At 45.4% G+C, this 24,264-nt stretch overlaps 1 protein-coding gene across 1 annotated transcript in view; it reads right to left on the bottom strand.

Annotated features, from left to right (window-relative positions):
• Positions 1–5,467: 5,467 nt before the first annotated feature.
• LOC140372417 (phosphatidate phosphatase LPIN3) overlaps positions 5,468–24,264 on the bottom strand; it is an 89,613-nt gene continuing 70,816 nt past the window's right edge. Inside the window, exons 17-21 of the mRNA XM_072459513.1 lie at positions 23,438–23,524; positions 23,218–23,370; positions 20,007–20,121; positions 16,309–16,412; positions 5,468–6,234 (exon numbers count right to left, since the gene is read on the bottom strand). Coding sequence (XP_072315614.1) covers positions 6,093–6,234; positions 16,309–16,412; positions 20,007–20,121; positions 23,218–23,370; positions 23,438–23,524 — 601 coding nt within the window. The 3' untranslated portion in view covers positions 5,468–6,092. The remainder of the gene's footprint in view (positions 6,235–16,308; positions 16,413–20,006; positions 20,122–23,217; positions 23,371–23,437; positions 23,525–24,264) is intronic.

The following is a 24,264-nucleotide window of genomic DNA, read 5'->3' as shown; positions in this document are numbered from 1 at the left end:
GCTTTATCAAACCCGGACCTGCAACATGCACTGGGACGGTTTGCAGCCGAGTGTGAAGCGTCTGGGATGAGAATCAGCACCTCCAAATCCGAGGTCATGGTTCTCGACCGGTAAAAGGTGGCTTGCCCTCTTCAGGTGGGTGGGGTGTCCTTGCCCCAAGTGGAGGAGTTCAAGTATCTCGGGGTCTTGTTCACGAGTGAGTGAAGGATGGAGCGTGAGATCGACAGTTGGATCGATGCAGCGGCTGCAGTGATGCAGTCGCTGCATCGACTGTTGTGGTGAAGAGGGAGCTGAGCCGAAAGACAAAGCTCTCTATTTACAGGTCCCTCTACGTTCTGACCTCACCTATGGTCATGAGCTTTGGGTAGTGACCGAAAGAACAAGATCGCGGATACAAGCGGTCGAAATGAGTTTCCTCCGCCGTGTGGCTGGGCGCTCCCTTAGAGATAAGGTGAGGAGCTCGGCCACACGGGGGGAGCTCGGAGTAGAGCCGCTGCTCCTCCACATCGAGAGGAGCCAGCTGAGGTGGCTCGGGCATCTGTTCCGGATGCCTTCTGGGCGCCTCCCTCGGGAGGTGTTTCAGGCATGTCCCACCGGGAAGAGGCCCCGGGGAAGACCCAGGACACGCTGGAGAGACTATGTCTCTCGGCTGGCCTGGGAACGCCTCGGGATCCCCCCGGAGGAGTTAGAGGAAGTGTCTGGGGAGTAGGAAGTCTGGGAGTCCCTGCTCAGACTGCTGCCCCCGCGGCAGAAGATGGATGGATGGAGTTTTTGTTTATGAAAATTCTTCTATTAAGAGTGTTTTTTAAACTTCCTTTAATCTCTTATCTGTCCTTTTCCTCTGTATCTACCTGTGTTATATCAATGAGATTTCCCCATGTGTGGACAATAAAGGATTATCTTATCTTATCTTAAACTCCCTTTGATTGATAAAACCTTCTACCACCAACCCATTCCTATTGGTACCACTATCGCCCCATAAAGAGCTATGCGCATTAACATTTCCACAGGGCCTTTTTCCGAACATCCTTGCCGATACAATGTAACGACTCTCGTTAAAGGTTAACCACAGTAACAGCATCACCAGCCAGACCATGTTTCCTCTGCATATGTCGGTTACGTGCTGTTTGCATCATAAAGGCGGAGCCTCCTGTCTCTCTATGACACATTACATGGATCTATATGGTGCTTTATGAATATGAATATGAAAGACAAACATCGTGTGTTGTTAATGTGCTGCAGGTGATATAAGAGACAGGAGATGGCGGAGGAGAGTGGGTCGGTGGTCGAAGGCGTTCTGGACGGCGTGGAGGAGCAGCCTTTTCTGGCTGCTCGTGCCCGGAAACGTAAAAAGTCCCTTAGCTCGTCCGAGGGTTCTGGGAATGAGCAGCAGGATGAGGCTGAAGCTATTGATATCCGGGGTGAGAGCAGAGACTGTAAGGTGATCATAAAGCTTGCACAGGATAGTGCATCCTTTAAGGAGTGGAATTCAGTGGCATTGTCAAAGAGCCTAACTGTAGCTGTGGGAGTGATCAAGAGTGCGAGTGTCCTTAGAGATGGCTCGCTGCTGGTCGTGTGCAAGGACGCGGCTCAGCAACGGAAGACGATTGGAACTAAACGTCTGGGTGGAAAGGACATTCTTATGTCTGATGCTGAAAGAAACACGGTCAGAGGAGTTATCGTAGGTGTCCCTACGGCGACGTCTGTGGATGAAGTTAAGGAGAATTTGACTGGAGCTACGGTGGTGGACGCTAGGCGGTTGAAGGTGACCCGGTCTGGGGTAAGATGTGACAGCTTGTCGGTAATGGTAACACTTGAAGGGAGGTGCCTGCCTAGTAAGGTGTTCATTGGGTTCATGTGCCATGACGTTAGGCCATATGTTCCACCGCCCCTCCGTTGCTTTAAGTGCCAGCGCTTTGGGCATATTGCAGCGGTCTGTAGAGGGAGGCAAAGATGTGGTAAATGTGCAGGAGATCACGAGTATGGGAAGTGTGACGTGGGTGCAAAACTGAAGTGCTGTAACTGTGGGGAAGAACATAGCTCTGCCTACGGGGGATGCAGGTTTAGCAAAAGAGCTGCTGAGGTGCAGAAAATAAAGGTCTCTCAAGGTATATCCTATGCAGATGCAGTCAAGAAAGTTTCAAGTAACGAGTTTAGAGTAAATACAGAGAGAGGAGCCAGCGCTGCTCCCAGCCAGGGCGAAATGAGAAAGGCCAGCGTGGCTCCCAAGAAGTGTGAAGGTTTCAAGAGTGGAGGTCCCAAGTGTGCAGGTTCCAGAATTAATGAGAATACCCTGGTTGTGGATAGAGAGGATTTTGTACTCTTTATGGTGGATGTTGTAAACTGTGCTGCTCAGACTCAAAGCAGAACTGAAAGGATCAGGATCATTGCTAAAGCTGCAGGGAGATTCCTTGGAACAAAGGAGCTTGATTGGGCAGATATAGAAAACAGGCTAAAGGCGCTAAATGGGAGTCGGAGTGATGGGGGTCTGCTTGTGGGGAGTCAGAGTGGTCAGAGTGACGAGATGGGGGTGGTCTCCTGTCCTCGCCCAGTCTCGTAGATGCACGGCTACCAAGCAGCGACATCAGTGGAAATATCGGTGGCTGCCCACGAGTCCGAAGGTTTATTAGTCCGAAGGTTCACGAGTCTGAAGCTGTGTCTCCGTGCAGCGGGCTCTCCTCGCCTCCCTTTGCCCCACACACTGCTTTTTGGACTTTTCTAGTGTTGATGCACTTTTTTATGATTAAACTCACGTATTTTCCATAACCGACTTGTTTCTGTGCATAGCCTGAGCTCCTTATCGTATTATTAATGAATGAATTAACTCAAATAGCGCAGCAGTTTTGGCCGCGCGCCGCGGCTCTGTAGACACTCCCGTCTTGACCAGCTGAATTTCCTTTTTCACTACCAATCCTACGGTGATCGGATCACGCGTATTTCTATTTATACATATATCATTTCTATACTTCGATCAAATGAAGGCATAGAGTGGAGGATTCGATATGTTCCCTTGTTATTTTCATATACACAGTACAACTTACTGTGTATAGTTGTGAGCAGCTGGTGCACAAAATGTTGTGACGAGCCCCAGTGCGTGTCTTCGTGCTTCGTGCGCATTTTACAGACTGACTACATCCCGATGCCGTCTGCACCTTCACTTTAGCCTATGAGGAACTTTCGGACCAGCGAACTTTCGGACCAGCGAACTTTCGGACCAGCGAACTTTCGGACCAGCGAACCTTTAAAACCTTCGGACTAGCGAACCTTCGGTCTCGTGGGGGGTAACCGAAATATCAAGGCCAACAGAATGAAGCCTAAAGAATAAAGCTGTACGGTGGAAGCACCGAACGTCAAAGAAGGAGAGGAAGATGAAGAAGAGTCTCCCTGGAATAAAGCCGGTTGTTGTCTGAAACAACAACAACTATTCTAGTCACAAAGACATATCATGACCTCATGGGCTTTGTAACACCAAAGCAATGGAAGGAGTACTTTTACGGACTACGACAGTCTGAGGACTACGAAAAGTCTGAGGAATAAAGTCTGGCGGTAATGCAACAATTGGATGCCAACCGCCATAAAACAACAACAACACAAGCAGAGCGACCCACCAAACTATCATTGGTGGTAAAATATGTAACATTTTATATGTTATATTTATATTCCAGAATTTAGAATATGTATTTGCTTTTAAATGGTTTAAAGCCCATTACATGTATTTATTATAGGCTTAACTCTAAATCCAAACATAATCAAATAAAATAATCCACTTTACGTCAGAAAGTTCGCCAGTCATAATCATACTGTCATAATTATACCGACATAAACATAACATAAACATAACTGACGCGTTCTGTTGCACTTTGAGGAAGTTCAGTTTCGATTCTTTGTCTCTTTCACTGTGAAACTTTCAAACAAACGACTTTTACGTCGCTCTTTTCAGACGATCTTTATTTAAAATGTAAAAACACAAACGTCACAGCTGCACTTTGCCCTTTCAACACATGAACAATTCTGACTCAATCTGTTTTACTTTTATGCAACAATATTACAAAACCTGATGCATTATGACTCACGTAATTATAATAAAGCTATAATTATAATATCTATAATGACAGTAAATGTTCAGGAGCAGCTCACCGTGAGACAGACGTCTGCGTCGCTCCGGTTCTTCCTGGTTCTGCAGGTGCGCGTGGTTACCATGTGTTACCATGTGTTACCAAGGGCGTGGTTACCATGGGCGGTGACGTAAGAACGTGCAACTACCGGATAAAGTTCAAGTCCTGGTCCGGTCCTGGTTTAGTCCTGGTTTAGTCCTGGTTTAGACCTGGTTTAATCCTGGTTTAGTCCTGGTTTAGTCCTGGTTTAATCCTGGTTTAGACCTGGTTTAGTCCTGGTTTAGTCCTGATTTAGTCCTGGTTTAATCCTGGTTTAGTCCTGGTTTAGTCCTGGTTTAGACCTGGTTTAGTCCTGGTTTAATCCTGGTTTAATCCTGGTTAAGACCTGGTTTAATCCTGGTTTAGACCTGGTTTAGACCTGGTTTAGTCCTGGTTTAGTCCTGGTTTAATCCTGGTTTAGACCTGATTTAGTCCTGGTTTAATCCTGGTTTAGTCCTGGTTTAATCCTGGTTTAGACCTGGTTTAGTCCTGGTTTAGACCTGGTTTAATCCTGGTTTAGTCCTGGTTTAATCCTGGTTTAGACCTGGTTTAGTCCTGGTTTAGTCCTGGTTTAGACCTGGTTTAGTCCTGGTTTAGTCCTGGTTTAGACCTGGTTTAGACCTGGTTTAGTCCTGGTTTAATCCTGGTTTAGTCCTGGTTTAGTCCTGGTTTAGACCTGGTTTAGTCCTGGTTTAATCCTGGTTTAGTCCTGGTTTAGTCCTGGTTTAGACCTGGTTTAGTCCTGGTTTAATCCTGGTTTAGTCCTGGTTTAGACCTGGTTTAATCCTGGTTTAATCCTGGTTTAGTCCTGGTTTAGTCCTGGTTTAATCCTGGTTTAGTCCTGGTTTAGTCCTGGTTTAGACCTGGTTTAGTCCTGGTTTAGTCCTGGTTTAGTCCTGGTTTAGACCTGGTTTAGTCCTGGTTTAGTCCTGGTTTAGACCTGGTTTAATCCTGGTTTAGTCCTGGTTTAGACCTGGTTTAATCCTGGTTTAGTCCTGGTTTAATCCTGGTTTAGTCCTGGTTTAGACCTGGTTTAGTCCTGGTTTAGTCCTGGTTTAGTCCTGGTTTAGACCTGGTTTAATCCTGGTTTAGTCCTGGTTTAGACCTGGTTTAGTCCTGGTTTAGTCCTGGTTTAGTCCTGGTTTAGACCTGGTTTAGTCCTGGTTTAGTCCTGGTTTAGACCTGGTTTAATCCTGGTTTAGTCCTGGTTTGATGCACTTACTTCAGAGAGAAAAACAGACGTTTACATTTTATTTTCTTTCATTCAAATCACCAAAAATCAAAACATTTTTCAATCTTATCAAAATATGTAAAATGCATAAATATAATTGATTCGCCACAGACACAAATGACACAAGTCCAGTGGAAAGTTTAGTCTTTAGGTTAAAACCTGGTTAAATGTTTGCATTTAAATGTTTCATAATTTTTGGTTTATTCCTGGTTTTGTCCCTGGCTCAGACGAATACTAAAATAATTATAAGTGAAATGTGTATATCTGAGATGAAATGTGCCGTGCCTCTGAGAGCTGTACTTTGATTGTCACAGCAGTAAAAGGAGTTGTAGCAGTTGTAGTAGTTGTAGCAGTTGTAGTAGTTGTAGTATTTGTAATAGTTGTAGTAGTAGTTGTAGCAGTTGTAGTAGTTGTAGTAGTTGTAGTATTTGTAATAGTTGTAGTAGTAGTTGTAGCAGTTGTAGCAGTTGTAGTAGTTGTAGTAGTTGTAGTAGTTGTAGAAGTTGTAGTAGTTGTAGTATTTGTAATAGTTGTAGTAGGAGTTGTAGCAGTTGTAGTGGTTGTTGTAGTAGTAGTAGCAGTTGTTGGAGTTGTGGTAATTGTCCTCCCGGTCCTGAGGGTCTTCAAGGTCCTGAGGGTCCTGAAGGGCCTCAGGGTCCTCGGGGTCCTCAGGGGCCGCGAGGGGAAAGTGTCCCGAGTGTGCGGCTCTACAGAAGCTCGTCCAGATCCAGCGGCGGCAGTGGCTCCTTCCAGTAGGTGGCGCTGCTGAAGTCTGGACAGTCCAACACTTCAGAGCCAATAAACAGGGAAGGGAAGAAGTACTCCACCAGCTCACACAGGTGAGTGTACCTGAAACACATAACAGTGTACCTGAAACACAGGTGAGTGTACCTGAAACACAGGTGAGTGTACCTGAAACACAGGTGAGTGTACCTGAAACACATAACAGTGTACCTGAAACACAGGTGAGTGTACCTGAAACACAGGTGAGTGTACCTGAAACACATAACAGTGTACCTGAAACACAGGTGAGTGTACCTGAAACACATAACAGTGTACCTGAAACACAGGTGAGTGTACCTGAAACACAGGTGAGTGTACCTGAAACACATAACAGTGTACCTGAAACACAGGTGAGTGTACCTGAAACACATAACAGTGTACCTGAAACACAGGTGAGTGTACCTGAAACACAGGTGAGTGTACCTGAAACACATAACAGTGTACCTGAAACACAGGTGAGTGTACCTGAAACACAGGTGAGTGTACCTGAAACACATAACAGTGTACCTGAAACACAGGTGAGTGTACCTGAAACACAGGTGAGTGTACCTGAAACACATAACAGTGTACCTGAAACACAGGTGAGTGTACCTGAAACACAGGTGAGTGTACCTGAAACACATAACAGTGTACCTGAAACACAGGTGAGTGTACCTGAAACACATAACAGTGTACCTGAAACACAGGTGAGTGTACCTGAAACACAGGTGAGTGTACCTGAAACACAGGTGAGTGTACCTGAAACACATAACAGTGTACCTGAAACACAGGTGAGTGTACCTGAAACACAGGTGAGTGTACCTGAAACACATAACAGTGTACCTGAAACACAGGTGAGTGTACCTGAAACACATAACAGTGTACCTGAAACACATGTGAGTGTACCTGAAACACACAAGAGTGTACCTGAAACACACAAGAGTGTACCTGAAACACATGAGTGTACCTGAAACACATGAGAGTGTACCTGAAACACATGAGAGTGTACCTGAAACACATGAGAGTGTACCTGAAACACATGTTAGTGTTCCTGAAACACATGTGAGTGTACCTGAAACACACATGAGTGTACCTGAAACACATGAGAGTGTACCTGAAACACATGTGAGTGTACCTGAAACACATGAGAGTGTACCTGAAACACATGTGAGTGTACCTGAAACACATAACACAGGTGAGTGTACCTGAAACACATAACAGTGTACCTGAAACACAGGTGAGTGTACCTGAAACACATAACAGTGTACCTGAAACACAGGTGAGTGTACCTGAAACACATAACAGTGTACCTGAAACACAGGTGAGTGTACCTGAAACACAACAGTGTACCTGAAACACAGGTGAGTGTACCTGAAACACATAACAGTGTACCTGAAACACAGGTGAGTGTACCTGAAACACATAACAGTGTACCTGAAACACAGGTGAGTGTACCTGAAACACATAACAGTGTACCTGAAACACATGTGAGTGTACCTGAAACACAGGTGAGTGTACCTGAAACACATAACAGTGTACCTTAAACACAGGTGAGTGTACCTGAAACACGTGAGTGTACCTGAAACACATGAGAGTGTACCTGAAACACATGTGAGTGTACCTGAAACACATGAGAGTGTACCTGAAACACATGAGAGTGTACCTGAAACACATGTGAGTGTACCTGAAACACATGTGAGTGTACCTGAAACACACAAGAGTGTACCTGAAACACACAAGAGTGTACCTGAAACACATGAGTGTACCTGAAACACATGAGAGTGTACCTGAAACACATGTGAGTGTACCTGAAACACATGAGAGTGTACCTGAAACACATGTGAGTGTACCTGAAAAACATAACACAGGTGAGTGTACCTGAAACACATAACAGTGTACCTGAAACACAGGTGAGTGTACCTGAAACACATAACAGTGTACCTGAAACACAGGTGAGTGTACCTGAAACACATAACAGTGTACCTGAAACACAGGTGAGTGTACCTGAAACACAACAGTGTACCTGAAACACAGGTGAGTGTACCTGAAACACATAACAGTGTACCTGAAACACAGGTGAGTGTACCTGAAACACATAACAGTGTACCTGAAACACAGGTGAGTGTACCTGAAACACATAACAGTGTACCTGAAACACATGTGAGTGTACCTGAAACACAGGTGAGTGTACCTGAAACACATAACAGTGTACCTTAAACACAGGTGAGTGTACCTGAAACACGTGAGTGTACCTGAAACACATGAGAGTGTACCTGAAACACATGTGAGTGTACCTGAAACACATGAGAGTGTACCTGAAACACATGAGAGTGTACCTGAAACACATGTGAGTGTACCTGAAACACATGTGAGTGTACCTGAAACACACAAGAGTGTACCTGAAACACACAAGAGTGTACCTGAAACACATGAGTGTACCTGAAACACATGAGAGTGTACCTGAAACACATGAGAGTGTACCTGAAACACATGAGAGTGTACCTGAAACACATGTTAGTGTTCCTGAAACACATGTGAGTGTACCTGAAACACATGTGAGTGTACCTGAAACACACGAGTGTACCTGAAACACACAAGAGTGTACCTGAAACACATGAGTGTACCTGAAACACATGAGTGTACCTGAAACACATGTGAGTGTACCTGAAACACATGAGAGTGTACCTGAAACACATGTGAGTGTACCTGAAACACATAACACAGGTGAGTGTACCTGAAACACATAACAGTGTACCTGAAACACAGGTGAGTGTACCTGAAACACGTGGGTGTACCTAAAACACATGAGAGTGTACCTGAAACACATGTGAGTGTACCTGAAACACATGTGAGTGTACCTGAAACACATGAGAGTGTACCTGAAACACATGACACATGTGAGTGTACCTGAAACACATGACACATGTGAGTGTACTTGAAACACATGTGAGTGTACCTGAAACACATGAGAGTGTACCTGAAACACATGTGAGTGTACCTGAAACACATGAGAGTGTACCTGAAACACATGAGAGTGTACCTGAAACACATGAGAGTGTACCTGAAAAACATGAGAGTGTACCTGAAACACATGTGAGTGTACCTGAAACACATGAGAGTGTACCTGAAACACATGTGAGTGTACCTGAAAAACATGTGAGTGTACCTGAAACATATGACACATGAGAGTGTACCTGAAACACATGTGAGTGTACCTGAAACACATGACACATGTGAGTGTACCTGAAACACATGACACATGAGAGTGTACCTGAAACACATGTGAGTGTACCTGAAACACATGAGAGTGTACCTGAAACACATGACACATGTGAGTGTACCTGAAACACATGTGAGTGTACCTGAAACACATGAGAGTGTACCTGAAACACATGACATATGTGAGTGTACCTGAAACACATGACACATGAGAGTGTACCTGAAACACATGTGAGTGTACCTGAAACACATGAGAGTGTACCTGAAACACATGACACATGTGAGTGTACCTGAAACACATGTGAGTGTACCTGAAACACATGAGTGTACTTGAAACACATGACACATGTGAGTGTACCTGAAACACATGTGAGTGTACCTGAAACACATGTGAGTGTACCTGAAACACATGACACATGTGAGTGTACCTGAAACACATGACACATGAGAGTGTACCTGAAACACATGTGAGTGTACCTGAAACACATGAGAGTGTACCTGAAACACAGGTGAGTGTACCTGAAACACATAACAGTGTACCTGAAACACAGGTGAGTGTACCTGAAACACATAACAGTGTACCTGAAACACAGGTGAGTGTACCTGAAACACAGGTGAGTGTACCTGAAACACAGGTGAGTGTACCTGAAACACAGGTGAGTGTACCTGAAACACATAACAGTGTACCTGAAACACAGGTGAGTGTACCTGAAACACAGGTGAGTGTACCTGAAACACATGTGAGTGTACCTGAAACACAGGTGAGTGTACCTGAAACACATAACAGTGTACCTGAAACACATGTGAGTGTACCTGAAACACATGTGAGTGTACCTGAAACACACAAGAGTGTACCTGAAACACACAAGAGTGTACCTGAAACACATGAGTGTACCTGAAACACATGAGAGTGTACCTGAAACACATGAGAGTGTACCTGAAACACATGAGAGTGTACCTGAAACACATGAGAGTGTACCTGAAACACATGTTAGTGTTCCTGAAACACATGTGAGTGTACCTGAAACACACATGAGTGTACCTGAAACACATGAGAGTGTACCTGAAACACATGTGAGTGTACCTGAAACACATGAGAGTGTACCTGAAACACATGTGAGTGTACCTGAAACACATAACACAGGTGAGTGTACCTGAAACACATAACAGTGTACCTGAAACACAGGTGAGTGTACCTGAAACACATAACAGTGTACCTGAAACACAGGTGAGTGTACCTGAAACACATAACAGTGTACCTGAAACACAGGTGAGTGTACCTGAAACACAACAGTGTACCTGAAACACAGGTGAGTGTACCTGAAACACATAACAGTGTACCTGAAACACAAGTGAGTGTACCTGAAACACATAACAGTGTACCTGAAACACAGGTGAGTGTACCTGAAACACAGGTGAGTGTACCTGAAACACAGGTGAGTGTACCTGAAACACATAACAGTGTACCTGAAACAGGTGAGTGTACCTGAAACACAGGTGAGTGTACCTGAAACACATAACAGTGTACCTGAAACACATGTGAGTGTACCTGAAACACATGTGAGTGTACCTGAAACACACAAGAGTGTACCTGAAACACACAAGAGTGTACCTGAAACACATGAGTGTACCTGAAACACATGAGAGTGTACCTGAAACACATGAGAGTGTACCTGAAACACATCAGAGTGTACCTGAAACACATGTGAGTGTACCTGAAACACATGAGAGTGTACCTGAAACACATGTGAGTGTACCTGAAACACATAACACAGGTGAGTGTACCTGAAACACATAACAGTGTACCTGAAACACAGGTGAGTGTACCTGAAACACATAACAGTGTACCTGAAACACAGGTGAGTGTACCTGAAACACATAACAGTGTACCTGAAACACAGGTGAGTGTACCTGAAACACATAACAGTGTACCTGAAACACAGGTGAGTGTACCTGAAACACATAACAGTGTACCTGAAACACAGGTGAGTGTACCTGAAACACATAACAGTGTACCTGAAACACATGTGAGTGTACCTGAAACACAGGTGAGTGTACCTGAAACACATAACAGTGTACCTTAAACACAGGTGAGTGTACCTGAAACACGTGAGTGTACCTGAAACACATGAGAGTGTACCTGAAACACATGTGAGTGTACCTGAAACATATGAGAGTGTACCTGAAACACATGAGAGTGTACCTGAAACACATGTGAGTGTACCTGAAACACATGTGAGTGTACCTGAAACACACAAGAGTGTACCTGAAACACACAAGAGTGTACCTGAAACACATGAGTGTACCTGAAACACATGAGAGTGTACCTGAAACACATGTGAGTGTACCTGAAACACATGAGAGTGTACCTGAAACACATGTGAGTGTACCTGAAACACATAACACAGGTGAGTGTACCTGAAACACATAACAGTGTACCTGAAACACAGGTGAGTGTACCTGAAACACATAACAGTGTACCTGAAACACAGGTGAGTGTACCTGAAACACAACAGTGTACCTGAAACACAGGTGAGTGTACCTGAAACACATAACAGTGTACCTGAAACACAGGTGAGTGTACCTGAAACACACAACAGTGTACCTGAAACACAGGTGAGTGTACCTGAAACACATAACAGTGTACCTGAAACACATGTGAGTGTACCTGAAACACAGGTGAGTGTACCTGAAACACATAACAGTGTACCTTAAACACAGGTGAGTGTACCTGAAACACGTGAGTGTACCTGAAACACATGAGAGTGTACCTGAAACACATGAGAGTGTACCTGAAACACATGAGAGTGTACCTGAAACACATGAGTGTACCTGAAACACATGTGAGTGTACCTGAAACACATGTGAGTGTACCTGAAACACACAAGAGTGTACCTGAAACACACAAGAGTGTACCTGAAACACATGAGTGTACCTGAAACACATGAGAGTGTACCTGAAACACATGAGAGTGTACCTGAAACACATGAGAGTGTACCTGAAACACATGTTAGTGTTCCTGAAACACATGTGAGTGTACCTGAAACACATGTGAGTGTACCTGAAACACACAAGAGTGTACCTGAAACACACAAGAGTGTACCTGAAACACATGAGTGTACCTGAAACACATGAGAGTGTACCTGAAACACATGTGAGTGTACCTGAAACACATGAGAGTGTACCTGAAACACATGTGAGTGTACCTGAAACACATAACACAGGTGAGTGTACCTGAAACACATAACAGTGTACCTGAAACACAGGTGAGTGTACCTGAAACACGTGGGTGTACCTAAAACACATGAGAGTGTACCTGAAACACATGTGAGTGTACCTGAAACACATGTGAGTGTACCTGAAACACATGAGAGTGTACCTGAAACACATGACACATGTGAGTGTACCTGAAAAACATGACACATGTGAGTGTACTTGAAACACATGTGAGTGTACCTGAAACACATGTGAGTGTACTTGAAACACATGAGTGTACCTGAAACACATGTGAGTGTACCTGAAACACATGAGAGTGTACCTGAAACACATGTGAGTGTACCTGAAACACATGAGAGTGTACCTGAAACACATGAGAGTGTACCTGAAACACATGAGAGTGTACCTGAAAAACATGAGAGTGTACCTGAAACACATGTGAGTGTACCTGAAACACATGAGAGTGTACCTGAAACACATGTGAGTGTACCTGAAAAACATGTGAGTGTACCTGAAACATATGACACATGAGAGTGTACCTGAAACACATGTGAGTGTACCTGAAACACATGACACATGTGAGTGTACCTGAAACACATGACACATGAGAGTGTACCTGAAACACATGTGAGTGTACCTGAAACACATGAGTGTACCTGAAACACATGACACATGTGAGTGTACCTGAAACACATGTGAGTGTACCTGAAACACATGAGAGTGTACCTGAAACACATGACACATGTGAGTGTACCTGAAACACATGACACATGTGAGTGTACCTGAAACACATGACACATGAGAGTGTACCTGAAACACATGTGAGTGTACCTGAAACACATGAGAGTGTACCTGAAACACATGACACATGTGAGTGTACCTGAAACACATGTGAGTGTACCTGAAACACATGAGAGTGTACTTGAAACACATGACACATGTGAGTGTACCTGAAACACATGTGAGTGTACCTGAAACACATGTGAGTGTACCTGAAACACATGACACATGTGAGTGTACCTGAAACACATGACACATGAGAGTGTACCTGAAACACATGTGAGTGTACCTGAAACACATGAGAGTGTACCTGAAACACATGACACATGTGAGTGTACCTGAAACACATGTGAGTGTACCTGAAACACATGAGAGTGTACCTGAAACACATGACACATGTGAGTGTACCTGAAACACATGACACATGAGAGTGTACCTGAAACACATGTGAGTGTACCTGAAACACATGAGAGTGTACCTGAAACACATGACACATGTGAGTGTACCTGAAACACATGTGAGTGTACCTGAAACACATGAGAGTGTACCTGAAACACATGACACATGTGAGTGTACCTGAAACACATGTGAGTGTACCTGAAACACATGTGAGTGTACCTGAAACACATGAGAGTGTACCTGAAACACATGAGCGTGTACCTGAAACACTTGAGAGTGTACCTGAAACACATGTGAGTGTACCTGAAACACATGTGAGTGTACCTGAAACACATGTGAGTGTACCTGAAACACATGAGAGTGTACCTGAAACACATGTGAGTGTACCTGAAACACATGAGAGTGTACCTGAAACACATGAGAGTGTACCTGAAACACATGTGAGTGTACCTGAAACACATGAGAGTGTACCTGAAACACATGTGAGTGTACCTGAAACACATGTGAGTGTACCTGAAAAACATGAGTGTACCTGAAACACATGTGAGTGTACCTGAAACAAATGAGAGTGTACCTGAAACACATGTGAGTGTACCTGAAAAACATGTGAGTGTACCTGAAACATATGACACATGAGAGTGTACCTGAAACACATGTGAGTGTACCTGAAACACATGACACATGTGAGTGTACCTGAAACACATGACACATGAGAGTGTACCTGAAACACATATGAGTGTACCTGAAACACATGAGAGTGTACCTGAAACACATGACACATGTGAGTGTACCTGAAACACATGTGAGTGTACCTGAAACACATGAGAGTGTACCTGAAACACATGAGAGTGTACTTGAAACACATGACACATGTGAGTGTACCTGAAACACATGTGAGTGTACCTGAAACACATGTGAGTGTACCTGAAACACATGACACATGTGAGTGTACCTGAAACACATGACACATGAGAGTGTACCTGAAACACATGTGAGTGTACCTGAAACACATGACAGTGTACCTGAAACACATAACACATGTGAGTGTACCTGAAACACATGAGAGTGTACCTGAAACACATGAGAGTGTACCTGAAACACATGACACATGTGAGTGTACCTGAAACACATGTGAGTGTACCTGAAACACATGAGAGTGTACCTGAAACACATGACACATGTGAGTGTGCCTGAAACACATGACACATGAGAGTGTACCTGAAACACATGTGAGTGTACCTGAAACACATGACACATGTGAGTGTACCTGAAACACATGACACATGTGAGTGTACCTGAAACACATGACACATGTGAGTGTACCTGAAACACATGACAGTGTACCTGAAACACATGACACATGTGAGTTTACCTGAAACACATGACAGTGTACCTGAAACACATAACACATGTGAGTGTACCTGAAACACATGAGAGTGTACCTGAAACACATGAGAGTCTACCTGAAACACATGACACATGTGAGTGTACCTGAAACACATGAGAGTGTACCTGAAACACATGACACATGTGAGTGTACCTGAAACACATGAGAGTGTACCTGAAACACATGACACATGTGAGTGTGCCTGAAACACATGTGAGTGTACCTGAAACACATGTGAGTGTACCTGAAACACATGACACATGTGAGTGTACCTGAAACACATGACACATGAGAGTGTACCTGAAACACATGTGAGTGTACCTGAAACACATGACACATGTGAGTGTACCTGAAACACATGACACATGTGAGTGTACCTGAAACACATGACACATGTGAGTGTACCTGAAACACATGACAGTGTACCTGAAACACATGACACATGTGAGTTTACCTGAAACACATGACAGTGTACCTGAAACACATAACACATGTGAGTGTACCTGAAACACATGAGAGTGTACCTGAAACACATGAGAGTCTACCTGAAACACATGACACATGTGAGTGTACCTGAAACACATGAGAGTGTACCTGAAACACATGACACATGTGAGTGTACCTGAAACACATGAGAGTGTACCTGAAACACATGACACATGTGAGTGTGCCTGAAACACATGTGAGTGTACCTGAAACACATGTGAGTGTACCTGAAACACATGACACATGTGAGTGTACCTGAAACACATGACACATGAGAGTGTACCTGAAACACATGTGAGTGTACCTGAAACACATGACACATGTGAGTGTACCTGAAACACATGACACATGTGAGTGTACCTGAAACACATGACACATGTGAGTGTACCTGAAACACATGACAGTGTACCTGAAACACATGACACATGTGAGTTTACCTGAAACACATGACAGTGTACCTGAAACACATAACACATGTGAGTGTACCTGAAACACATGAGAGTGTACCTGAAACACATGAGAGTCTACCTGAAACACATGACACATGTGAGTGTACCTGAAACACATGAGAGTGTACCTGAAACACATGACACATGTGAGTGTACCTGAAACACATGAGAGTGTACCTGAAACACATGACACATGTGAGTGTCCCTGAAACACATGAGACTTACGAGGACTTGTTGGACCTGGTCTTCTCCTGGGTCAGTTCTCCTCTGGGATTCACCGTGAAGAGCCGAGTCTCAGGGACGCCAACCGCTTTGTACGCAAACGCATCCTGCACAAACACAGAGTTTAGAGATGCACACACAGAGTTTAGAGATACAAACACAGAGTTTAGAGATACAAACACAGAGTTTAGAGATGCACAAACACAGAGTTTAGAGATGCACACACAGAGTTTAGAGATACAAACACAGAGTTTAGAGATGCACACACAGAGTTTAGAGATACAAACACAGAGTTTAGAGATGCACACACACAGAGTTTAGAGATGCACACACACAGAGTTTAGAGATGCACACACAGAGTTTAGAGATGCACACAAACAGAGTTTAGAGATGCACACACACAGAGTTTAGAGATGCACACACACAGAGTTTAGAGATGCACACACACAGAGTTTAGAGATGCACACACACAGAGTTTAGAGATGCACACACAGAGTTTAGAGATGCACACACAGAGTTTAGAGATGCACACACACAGAGTTTAGAGATGCACACACAGAGTTTAGAGATGCACAAACACAGAGTTTAGAGATGCACACACACAGAGTTTAGAGATGCACACACAGAGTTTAGAGATGCACAAACACAGAGTTTAGAGATGCACACACACAGAGTTTAGAGATGCACACACACAGAGTTTAGAGATGCACACACACAGAGTTTAGAGATGCACACACACAGAGTTTAGAGATGCACACACAGAGTTTAGAGATACAAACACAGAGTTTAGAGATGCACAAACACAGAGTTTAGAGATGCACACACAGAGTTTAGAGATGCACAAACACAGAGTTTAGAGATGCACACACACAGAGTTTAGAGATGCACACACACAGAGTTTAGAGATGCACACACACAGAGTTTAGAGATGCACACACACAGAGTTTAGAGATGCACACACAGAGTTTAGAGATACAAACACAGAGTTTAGAGATGCACAAACACAGAGTTTAGAGATGCACACACAGAGTTTAGAGATGCACAAACACAGAGTTTAGAGATGCACACACACAGAGTTTAGAGATGCACACACAGAGTTTAGAGATGCACAAACACAGAGTTTAGAGATGCACAAACACAGAGTTTAGAGATGCACAAACACAGAGTTTAGAGATGCACACACAGAGTTTAGAGATGCACAAACACAGAGTTTAGAGATGCACACACAGAGTTTAGAGATGCACAAACACAGAGTTTAGAGATGCACAAACACAGAGTTTAGAGATGCACAAACACAGAGTTTAGAGATGCACACACAGAGTTTAGAGATGCACACACACAGAGTTTAGAGATGCACACACACAGAGTTTAGAGATGCACACACAGAGTTTAGAGATGCACACACAGAGTTTAGAGATGCACACACACAGAGTTTAGAGATGCACACACAGAGTTTAGAGATGCACACACCGAGTTTAGAGATGCACAAACACAGAGTTTAGAGATGCACACACAGAGTTTAGAGATGCACACACACAGAGTTTAGAGATGCACACACAGAGTTTAGAGATGCACACACAGAGTTTAGAGATGCACAAACAGAGTTTAGAGATGCACAAACACAGAGTTTAGAGATGCACAAACACAGAGTTTAGAGATGCACACACAGAGTTTAGAGATACAAACACAGAGTTTAGAGATGCACAAACACAGAGTTTAGAGATGCACAAACACAGAGTTTAGAGATACAAACACAGAGTTTAGAGATGCACAAACACAGAGTTTAGAGATGCACAAACACAGAGTTTAGAGATACAAACACAGAGTTTAGAGATACAAACACAGAGTTTAGAGATGCACACACAGAGTTTAGAGATGCACACACACAGAGTTTAGAGATGCACACACACAGAGTTTAGAGATACAAACACAGAGTTTAGAGATGCACAAACACAGAGTTTAGAGATGCACAAACACAGAGTTTAGAGATACAAACACAGAGTTTAGAGATGCACACACAGAGTTTAGAGATGCACACACAGAGTTTAGAGATGCACACACAGAGTTTAGAGATGCACACACAGAGTTTAGAGATGCACACACACAGAGTTTAGAGATGCACACACAGAGTTTAGAGATGCACACACAGAGTTTAGAGATGCACACACACAGAGTTTAGAGATGCACACACAGAGTTTAGAGATGCACACACACAGAGTTTAGAGATGCACACACACAGAGTTTAGAGATGCACACACACAGAGTTTAGAGATGCACACACACAGAGTTTAGAGATGCACACACACAGAGTTTAGAGATGCACACACACAGAGTTTAGAGATGCACACACACAGAGTTTAGAGATGCACACACACAGAGTTTAGAGATGCACACACACAGAGTTTAGAGATGCACACACAGAGTTTAGAGATGCACACACACAGAGTTTAGAGATGCACACACACAGAGTTTAGAGATGCACAAACACAGAGTTTAGAGATGCACACACACAGAGTTTAGAGATGCACACACACAGAGTTTAGAGATGCACACACACAGAGTTTAGAGATGCACACACAGAGTTTAGAGATGCACACACACAGAGTTTAGAGATGCACACACAGAGTTTAGAGATGCACACACACAGAGTTTAGAGATGCACACACAGAGTTTAGAGATGCACACACACAGAGTTTAGAGATGCACACACACAGAGTTTAGAGATGCACAAACACAGAGTTTAGAGATGCACACACACAGAGTTTAGAGATGCACACACACAGAGTTTAGAGATGCACACACAGAGTTTAGAGATGCACACACACAGAGTTTAGAGATGCACACACAGAGTTTAGAGATGCACACACAGAGTTTAGAGATGCACACACACAGAGTTTAGAGATGCACACACACAGAGTTTAGAGATGCACACACAGAGTTTAGAGATGCACACACACAGAGTTTAGAGATGCACACACAGAGTTTAGAGATGCACACACACAGAGTTTAGAGATGCACACACACAGAGTTTAGAGATGCACACACAGAGTTTAGAGATGCACACACACAGAGTTTAGAGATGCACACACAGAGTTTAGAGATTATCAGACAAATGTGGATTGAAATCACAAAAGTGCAGATATCACTGTAAACATGTTATATGACTTCACTTATGGCCTTTTGGTACCAACTTTCAAAGACATGTTTGAAACTATGACTATAACTCTCTGGGCGGGTCACTCTCCGTGCGGGTCACTCTCCGTGCGGGTCACTCTCTGTGCGGGTCACTCTCTGTGCGGGTCACTCTCTGTGCGGGTCACTCTCTGTGCGGGTCACTCTCTGTGCGGGTCACTCTCCTCTGTGCGGGTCACTCTCCTCTGTGCGGGTCACTCTCTTTGCGGGTCACTCTCTGGGCGGGTCACTCTCCGTGCGGGTCACTCTCCGTGCAAGTCACTCTCCGTGCGGGTCACTCTCCGTGCGGGTCACTCTCCGTGCGGGTCACTCTCCGTGCGGGTCACTCTCCGTGCGGGTCACTCTCCGTGCGGGTCACTCTCTGTGCGGGTCACTCTCTGTGCGGGTCTCTCTCTGTGCGGGTCACTCTGTGCGGGTCTCTCTCTGTGCGGGTCACTCTGTGCGGGTCTCTCTCTGTGCGGGTCACTCTGTGCGGGTCACTCTCTGTGCGGGTCACGTGTGTCTCTTACGTTGGTCCTGTTCCCAAAAGCGGCGTAGAAGGGCTCTCTGTGCGGGTTGAACAGGTCTCTGATGTCGCTGAGACAGGCCACTTTGAACACCTCCGGCTTCTTCTCGATCACTTCCCTGAGACAAACCAAAGAAATGAGACAAGATTCATGTAAAGCTCACTTGACTCACACAAAACATCTGCTGAGCTAAACGCCACGCCCGAACTCGGAGATGAACAGAGGACATTTTGTTTTGTTTATAAGAGTTTTTTCTATTTCTATTATTAATTACTATTATCTTATCTTATCTTAAATAGTCTCGCTTCATCGAACAGTTCATTACACAATTAGCGCTCTGTGTTGTCAAATTACTGTTTATAACGTTTAAACATTGTAAACATGGAAACAAACACAGACTCATTTTTAGTCCGTTTGTTGAAACGCGGCGCTGCTTCTCTTCTCCTCTGCACATGCTCAGTTAGAGCTTCTCTTCTCCTCTGCACATGCTCAGTTAGAGCTTCTCTTCTCCTCTGCACATGCTCAGTTAAAGCTTCTCTTCTCCTCTGCACATGCTCAGTTAAAGCTTCTCCTCTCCTCTGCACATGCTCAGTTAGAGCTTCTCTTCTCCTCTGCACATGCTCAGTTAAAGCTTCTCTTCTCCTCTGCACATGCTCAGTTAAAGCTTCTCCTCTCCTCTGCACATGCTCAGTTAGAGCTTCTCTTCTGCACATGCTCAGTTAGAGCTTCTCTTCTCCTCTGCACATGCTCAGTTAGAGCTTCTCCTCTGCACATGCTCAGTTAGAGCTTCTCTTCTCCTCTGCACATGCTCAGTTAGAGCTTCTCTTCTGCACATGCTCAGTTAGAGCTTCTCTTCTCCTCTGCACATGCTCAGTTAGAGCTTCTCCTCTGCACATGCTCAGTTAGAGCTTCTCCTCTGCACATGCTCAGTTAGAGCTTCTCTTCTCCTGTGCACATGCTCAGTTAGAGCTTCTCCTCTGCACATGCTCAGTTAGAGCTTCTCCTCTGCACATGCTCAGTTAGAGCTTCTCTTCTCCTCTGCACATGCTCAGTTAAAGCTTCTCCTCTGCTCTGCACATGCTCAGTTAAAGCTTCTCCTCTCCTCTGCACATGCTCAGTTAGAGCTTCTCCTCTCCTCTGCACATGCTCAGTTAAAGCTTCTCCTCTGCTCTGCACATGCTCAGTTAGAGCTTCTCTTCTCCTGTGCACATGCTCAGTTAGAGCTTCTCCTCTGCACATGCTCAGTTAGAGCTTCTCCTCTGCACATGCTCAGTTAGAGCTTCTCCTCTCCTCTGCACATGCTCAGTTAAAGCTTCTCCTCTGCTCTGCACATGCTCAGTTAAAGCTTCTCCTCTCCTCTGCACATGCTCAGTTAGAGCTTCTCCTCTCCTCTGCACATGCTCAGTTAAAGCTTCTCCTCTCCTCTGCACATGCTCAGTTAAAGCTTCTCCTCTGCTCTGCACATGCTCAGTTAAAGCTTCTCCTCTCCTCTGCACATGCTCAGTTAGAGCTTCTCTTCTCCTCTGCACATGCTCAGTTAAAGCTTCTCTTCTCCTCTGCACATGCTCAGTTAAAGCTTCTCCTCTCCTCTGCACATGCTCAGTTAGAGCTTCTCTTCTCCTCTGCACATGCTCAGTTAAAGCTTCTCTTCTCCTCTGCACATGCTCAGTTAAAGCTTCTCCTCTCCTCTGCACATGCTCAGTTAGAGCTTCTCTTCTGCACATGCTCAGTTAGAGCTTCTCTTCTCCTCTGCACATGCTCAGTTAGAGCTTCTCTTCTGCACATGCTCAGTTAGAGCTTCTCTTCTCCTCTGCACATGCTCAGTTAGAGCTTCTCCTCTGCACATGCTCAGTTAGAGCTTCTCCTCTGCACATGCTCAGTTAGAGCTTCTCCTCTGCACATGCTCAGTTAGAGCTTCTCTTCTCCTCTGCACATGCTCAGTTAAAGCTTCTCCTCTGCTCTGCACATGCTCAGTTAAAGCTTCTCCTCTCCTCTGCACATGCTCAGTTAGAGCTTCTCCTCTCCTCTGCACATGCTCAGTTAAAGCTTCTCCTCTGCTCTGCACATGCTCAGTTAGAGCTTCTCTTCTCCTGTGCACATGCTCAGTTAGAGCTTCTCCTCTGCACATGCTCAGTTAGAGCTTCTCCTCTGCACATGCTCAGTTAGAGCTTCTCCTCTCCTCTGCACATGCTCAGTTAGAGCTTCTCCTCTCCTCTGCACATGCTCAGTTAAAGCTTCTCCTCTCCTCTGCACATGCTCAGTTAAAGCTTCTCCTCTCCTCTGCACATGCTCAGTTAGAGCTTCTCCTCTGCACATGCTCAGTTAGAGCTTCTCCTCTCCTCTGCACATGCTCAGTTAAAGCTTCTCCTCTGCTCTGCACATGCTCAGTTAAAGCTTCTCCTCTCCTCTGCACATGCTCAGTTAGAGCTTCTCCTCTCCTCTGCACATGCTCAGTTAGAGCTTCTCCTCTCCTCTGCACATGCTCAGTTAAAGCTTCTCCTCTGCTCTGCACATGCTCAGTTAAAGCTTCTCCTCTGCTCTGCACATGCTCAGTTAAAGCTTCTCCTCTCCTCTGCAAATGCTCAGTTAAAGCTTCTCCTCTGCTCTGCACATGCTCAGTTAAAGCTTCTCCTCTGCTCTGCACATGCTCAGTTAGAGCTTCTCTTCTCCTGTGCACATGCTCAGTTAAAGCTTCTCTTCTCCTCTGCAAATGCTCAGTTAAAGCTTCTCCTCTGCTCTGCACATGCTCAGTTAGAGCTTCTCTTCTCCTCTGCACATGCTCAGTTAGAGCTTCTCTTCTCCTCTGCACATGCTCAGTTAGAGCTTCACTTCTCCTCTGCACATGCTCAGTTAGAGCTTCTCCTCTGCTCTGCACATGCTCAGTTAAGGTTTCTGTCCGCTCTGGTTCTAAAGCTCACGTTAGGGGGCGGAGCATGAACGGGCCTCTGAACACGTCCACAGACTGAGCAGCTGCAGGAGAAGAAGAACCAAGCTTCCTGCAGTACTGCTCAGCGGCCTGTAGAGGCTTCAGCAGCAGAAGTGAGGGGGAAACAGACTTATTTAGATATATTTCTGAATAATCAATACACAGTTGTGATTGTATTGGTCAATCACTGATCGCCTTGACAACCCTGACCACACGACACTGAAATAACAGTAGCTGTATTTCTTTACTGTTAATGTTTGTCACTAAAACACGGGTTCGTTTTCTGACCTGTGCAGGGCTGAGACCAGGCTGCTGGGGGCCAGGAGCACCGGGCCCTTGGGCAGAGCGGCCCCTCGATCCTTCACTCGACTCAGGTACTCTTTGGTCCAGGCCGACATCCCGATGGCCCGGGCCGAGCAGTACAGCAGCCGGTAACCGTTTCTACACAAAAGAAGGCGTGGTCAGAGGTCAAACATAAGCACGAGCTGTGCGAAAGCGCCGGACGCACTGGTGGATCCTGTGGTAGAGTTTGGCGATGCCGGAGTGGGTCCAGTCGGCGCCGATGGTGGTCAGGAGATGTCCGAGAGCGTCAGACCTGCAGAGTAACAGTATTCAGTCATATTTATATATTTATGAAGAGAGACGGGGCGCGGGTCAGTCTGGACATTCACACTTTTCTGACCAAACTAAAGTCCAGGAGTGAAAACCAAGATTCTGATTTGACCAACTTGAAACGATGCTTCAACCGCCCCCGACTCTGACCCCGCCCCCGACTCTGACCCCGCCCCCGACTCTGACCCCGCCTCTGACCCAGCCAACTCTGACCCAGCCCCCGCCTCCGACCCAGCCCCCGACTCTGACCCCGCCCCCGAACCTGACTCTGACCCCGACTCTGACCCAGCCAACTCTGACCCAGCCCCCGCCTCTGACCCCGCCCCCCACTCTGACCCAGCCCCCGACCCCCACTCCGACCCAGCCCCCGACTCTGACCCAGCCCCCGACCCCCACTCTGACCCCGCCCCCAACTCTGACCCCGCCCCTGCCCCCGACTCTGACCCAGCCCCGTACCCCAACTCTGACCCCGCCCCCTGTCCACAACTGTGACCCCGCCCCCCCACGGAGCGTTCTGCTCAAGAGCGTTCTACGTCCCGCCCCAAAGTGTTGTGTGTCCCGCCCCCTGAGGTTGAGTAAGTGTTGTGGGTCCCGCCCCCTGAGGTTGAGTGAGTGTTGTGGGTCCCGCCCCCTGAGGTTCAGTGAGTGTTGTGGGTCCCGCCCCCTGAGGTTGAGTGAGTGGTGTGGGTCCCGCCCCCTGAGGTTGCGTGAGTGTTGTGGGTC

Source organism: Eucyclogobius newberryi, unplaced genomic scaffold (assembly GCF_026437365.1).
Source record: "Eucyclogobius newberryi isolate DKJ021-1_F unplaced genomic scaffold, fEucNew1.0.hap1 SCAF_23, whole genome shotgun sequence".
Classification (NCBI taxonomy): domain Eukaryota; kingdom Metazoa; phylum Chordata; class Actinopteri; order Gobiiformes; family Gobiidae; genus Eucyclogobius; species Eucyclogobius newberryi.
This window is presented reverse-complemented; position numbering and strand designations above follow the sequence as displayed.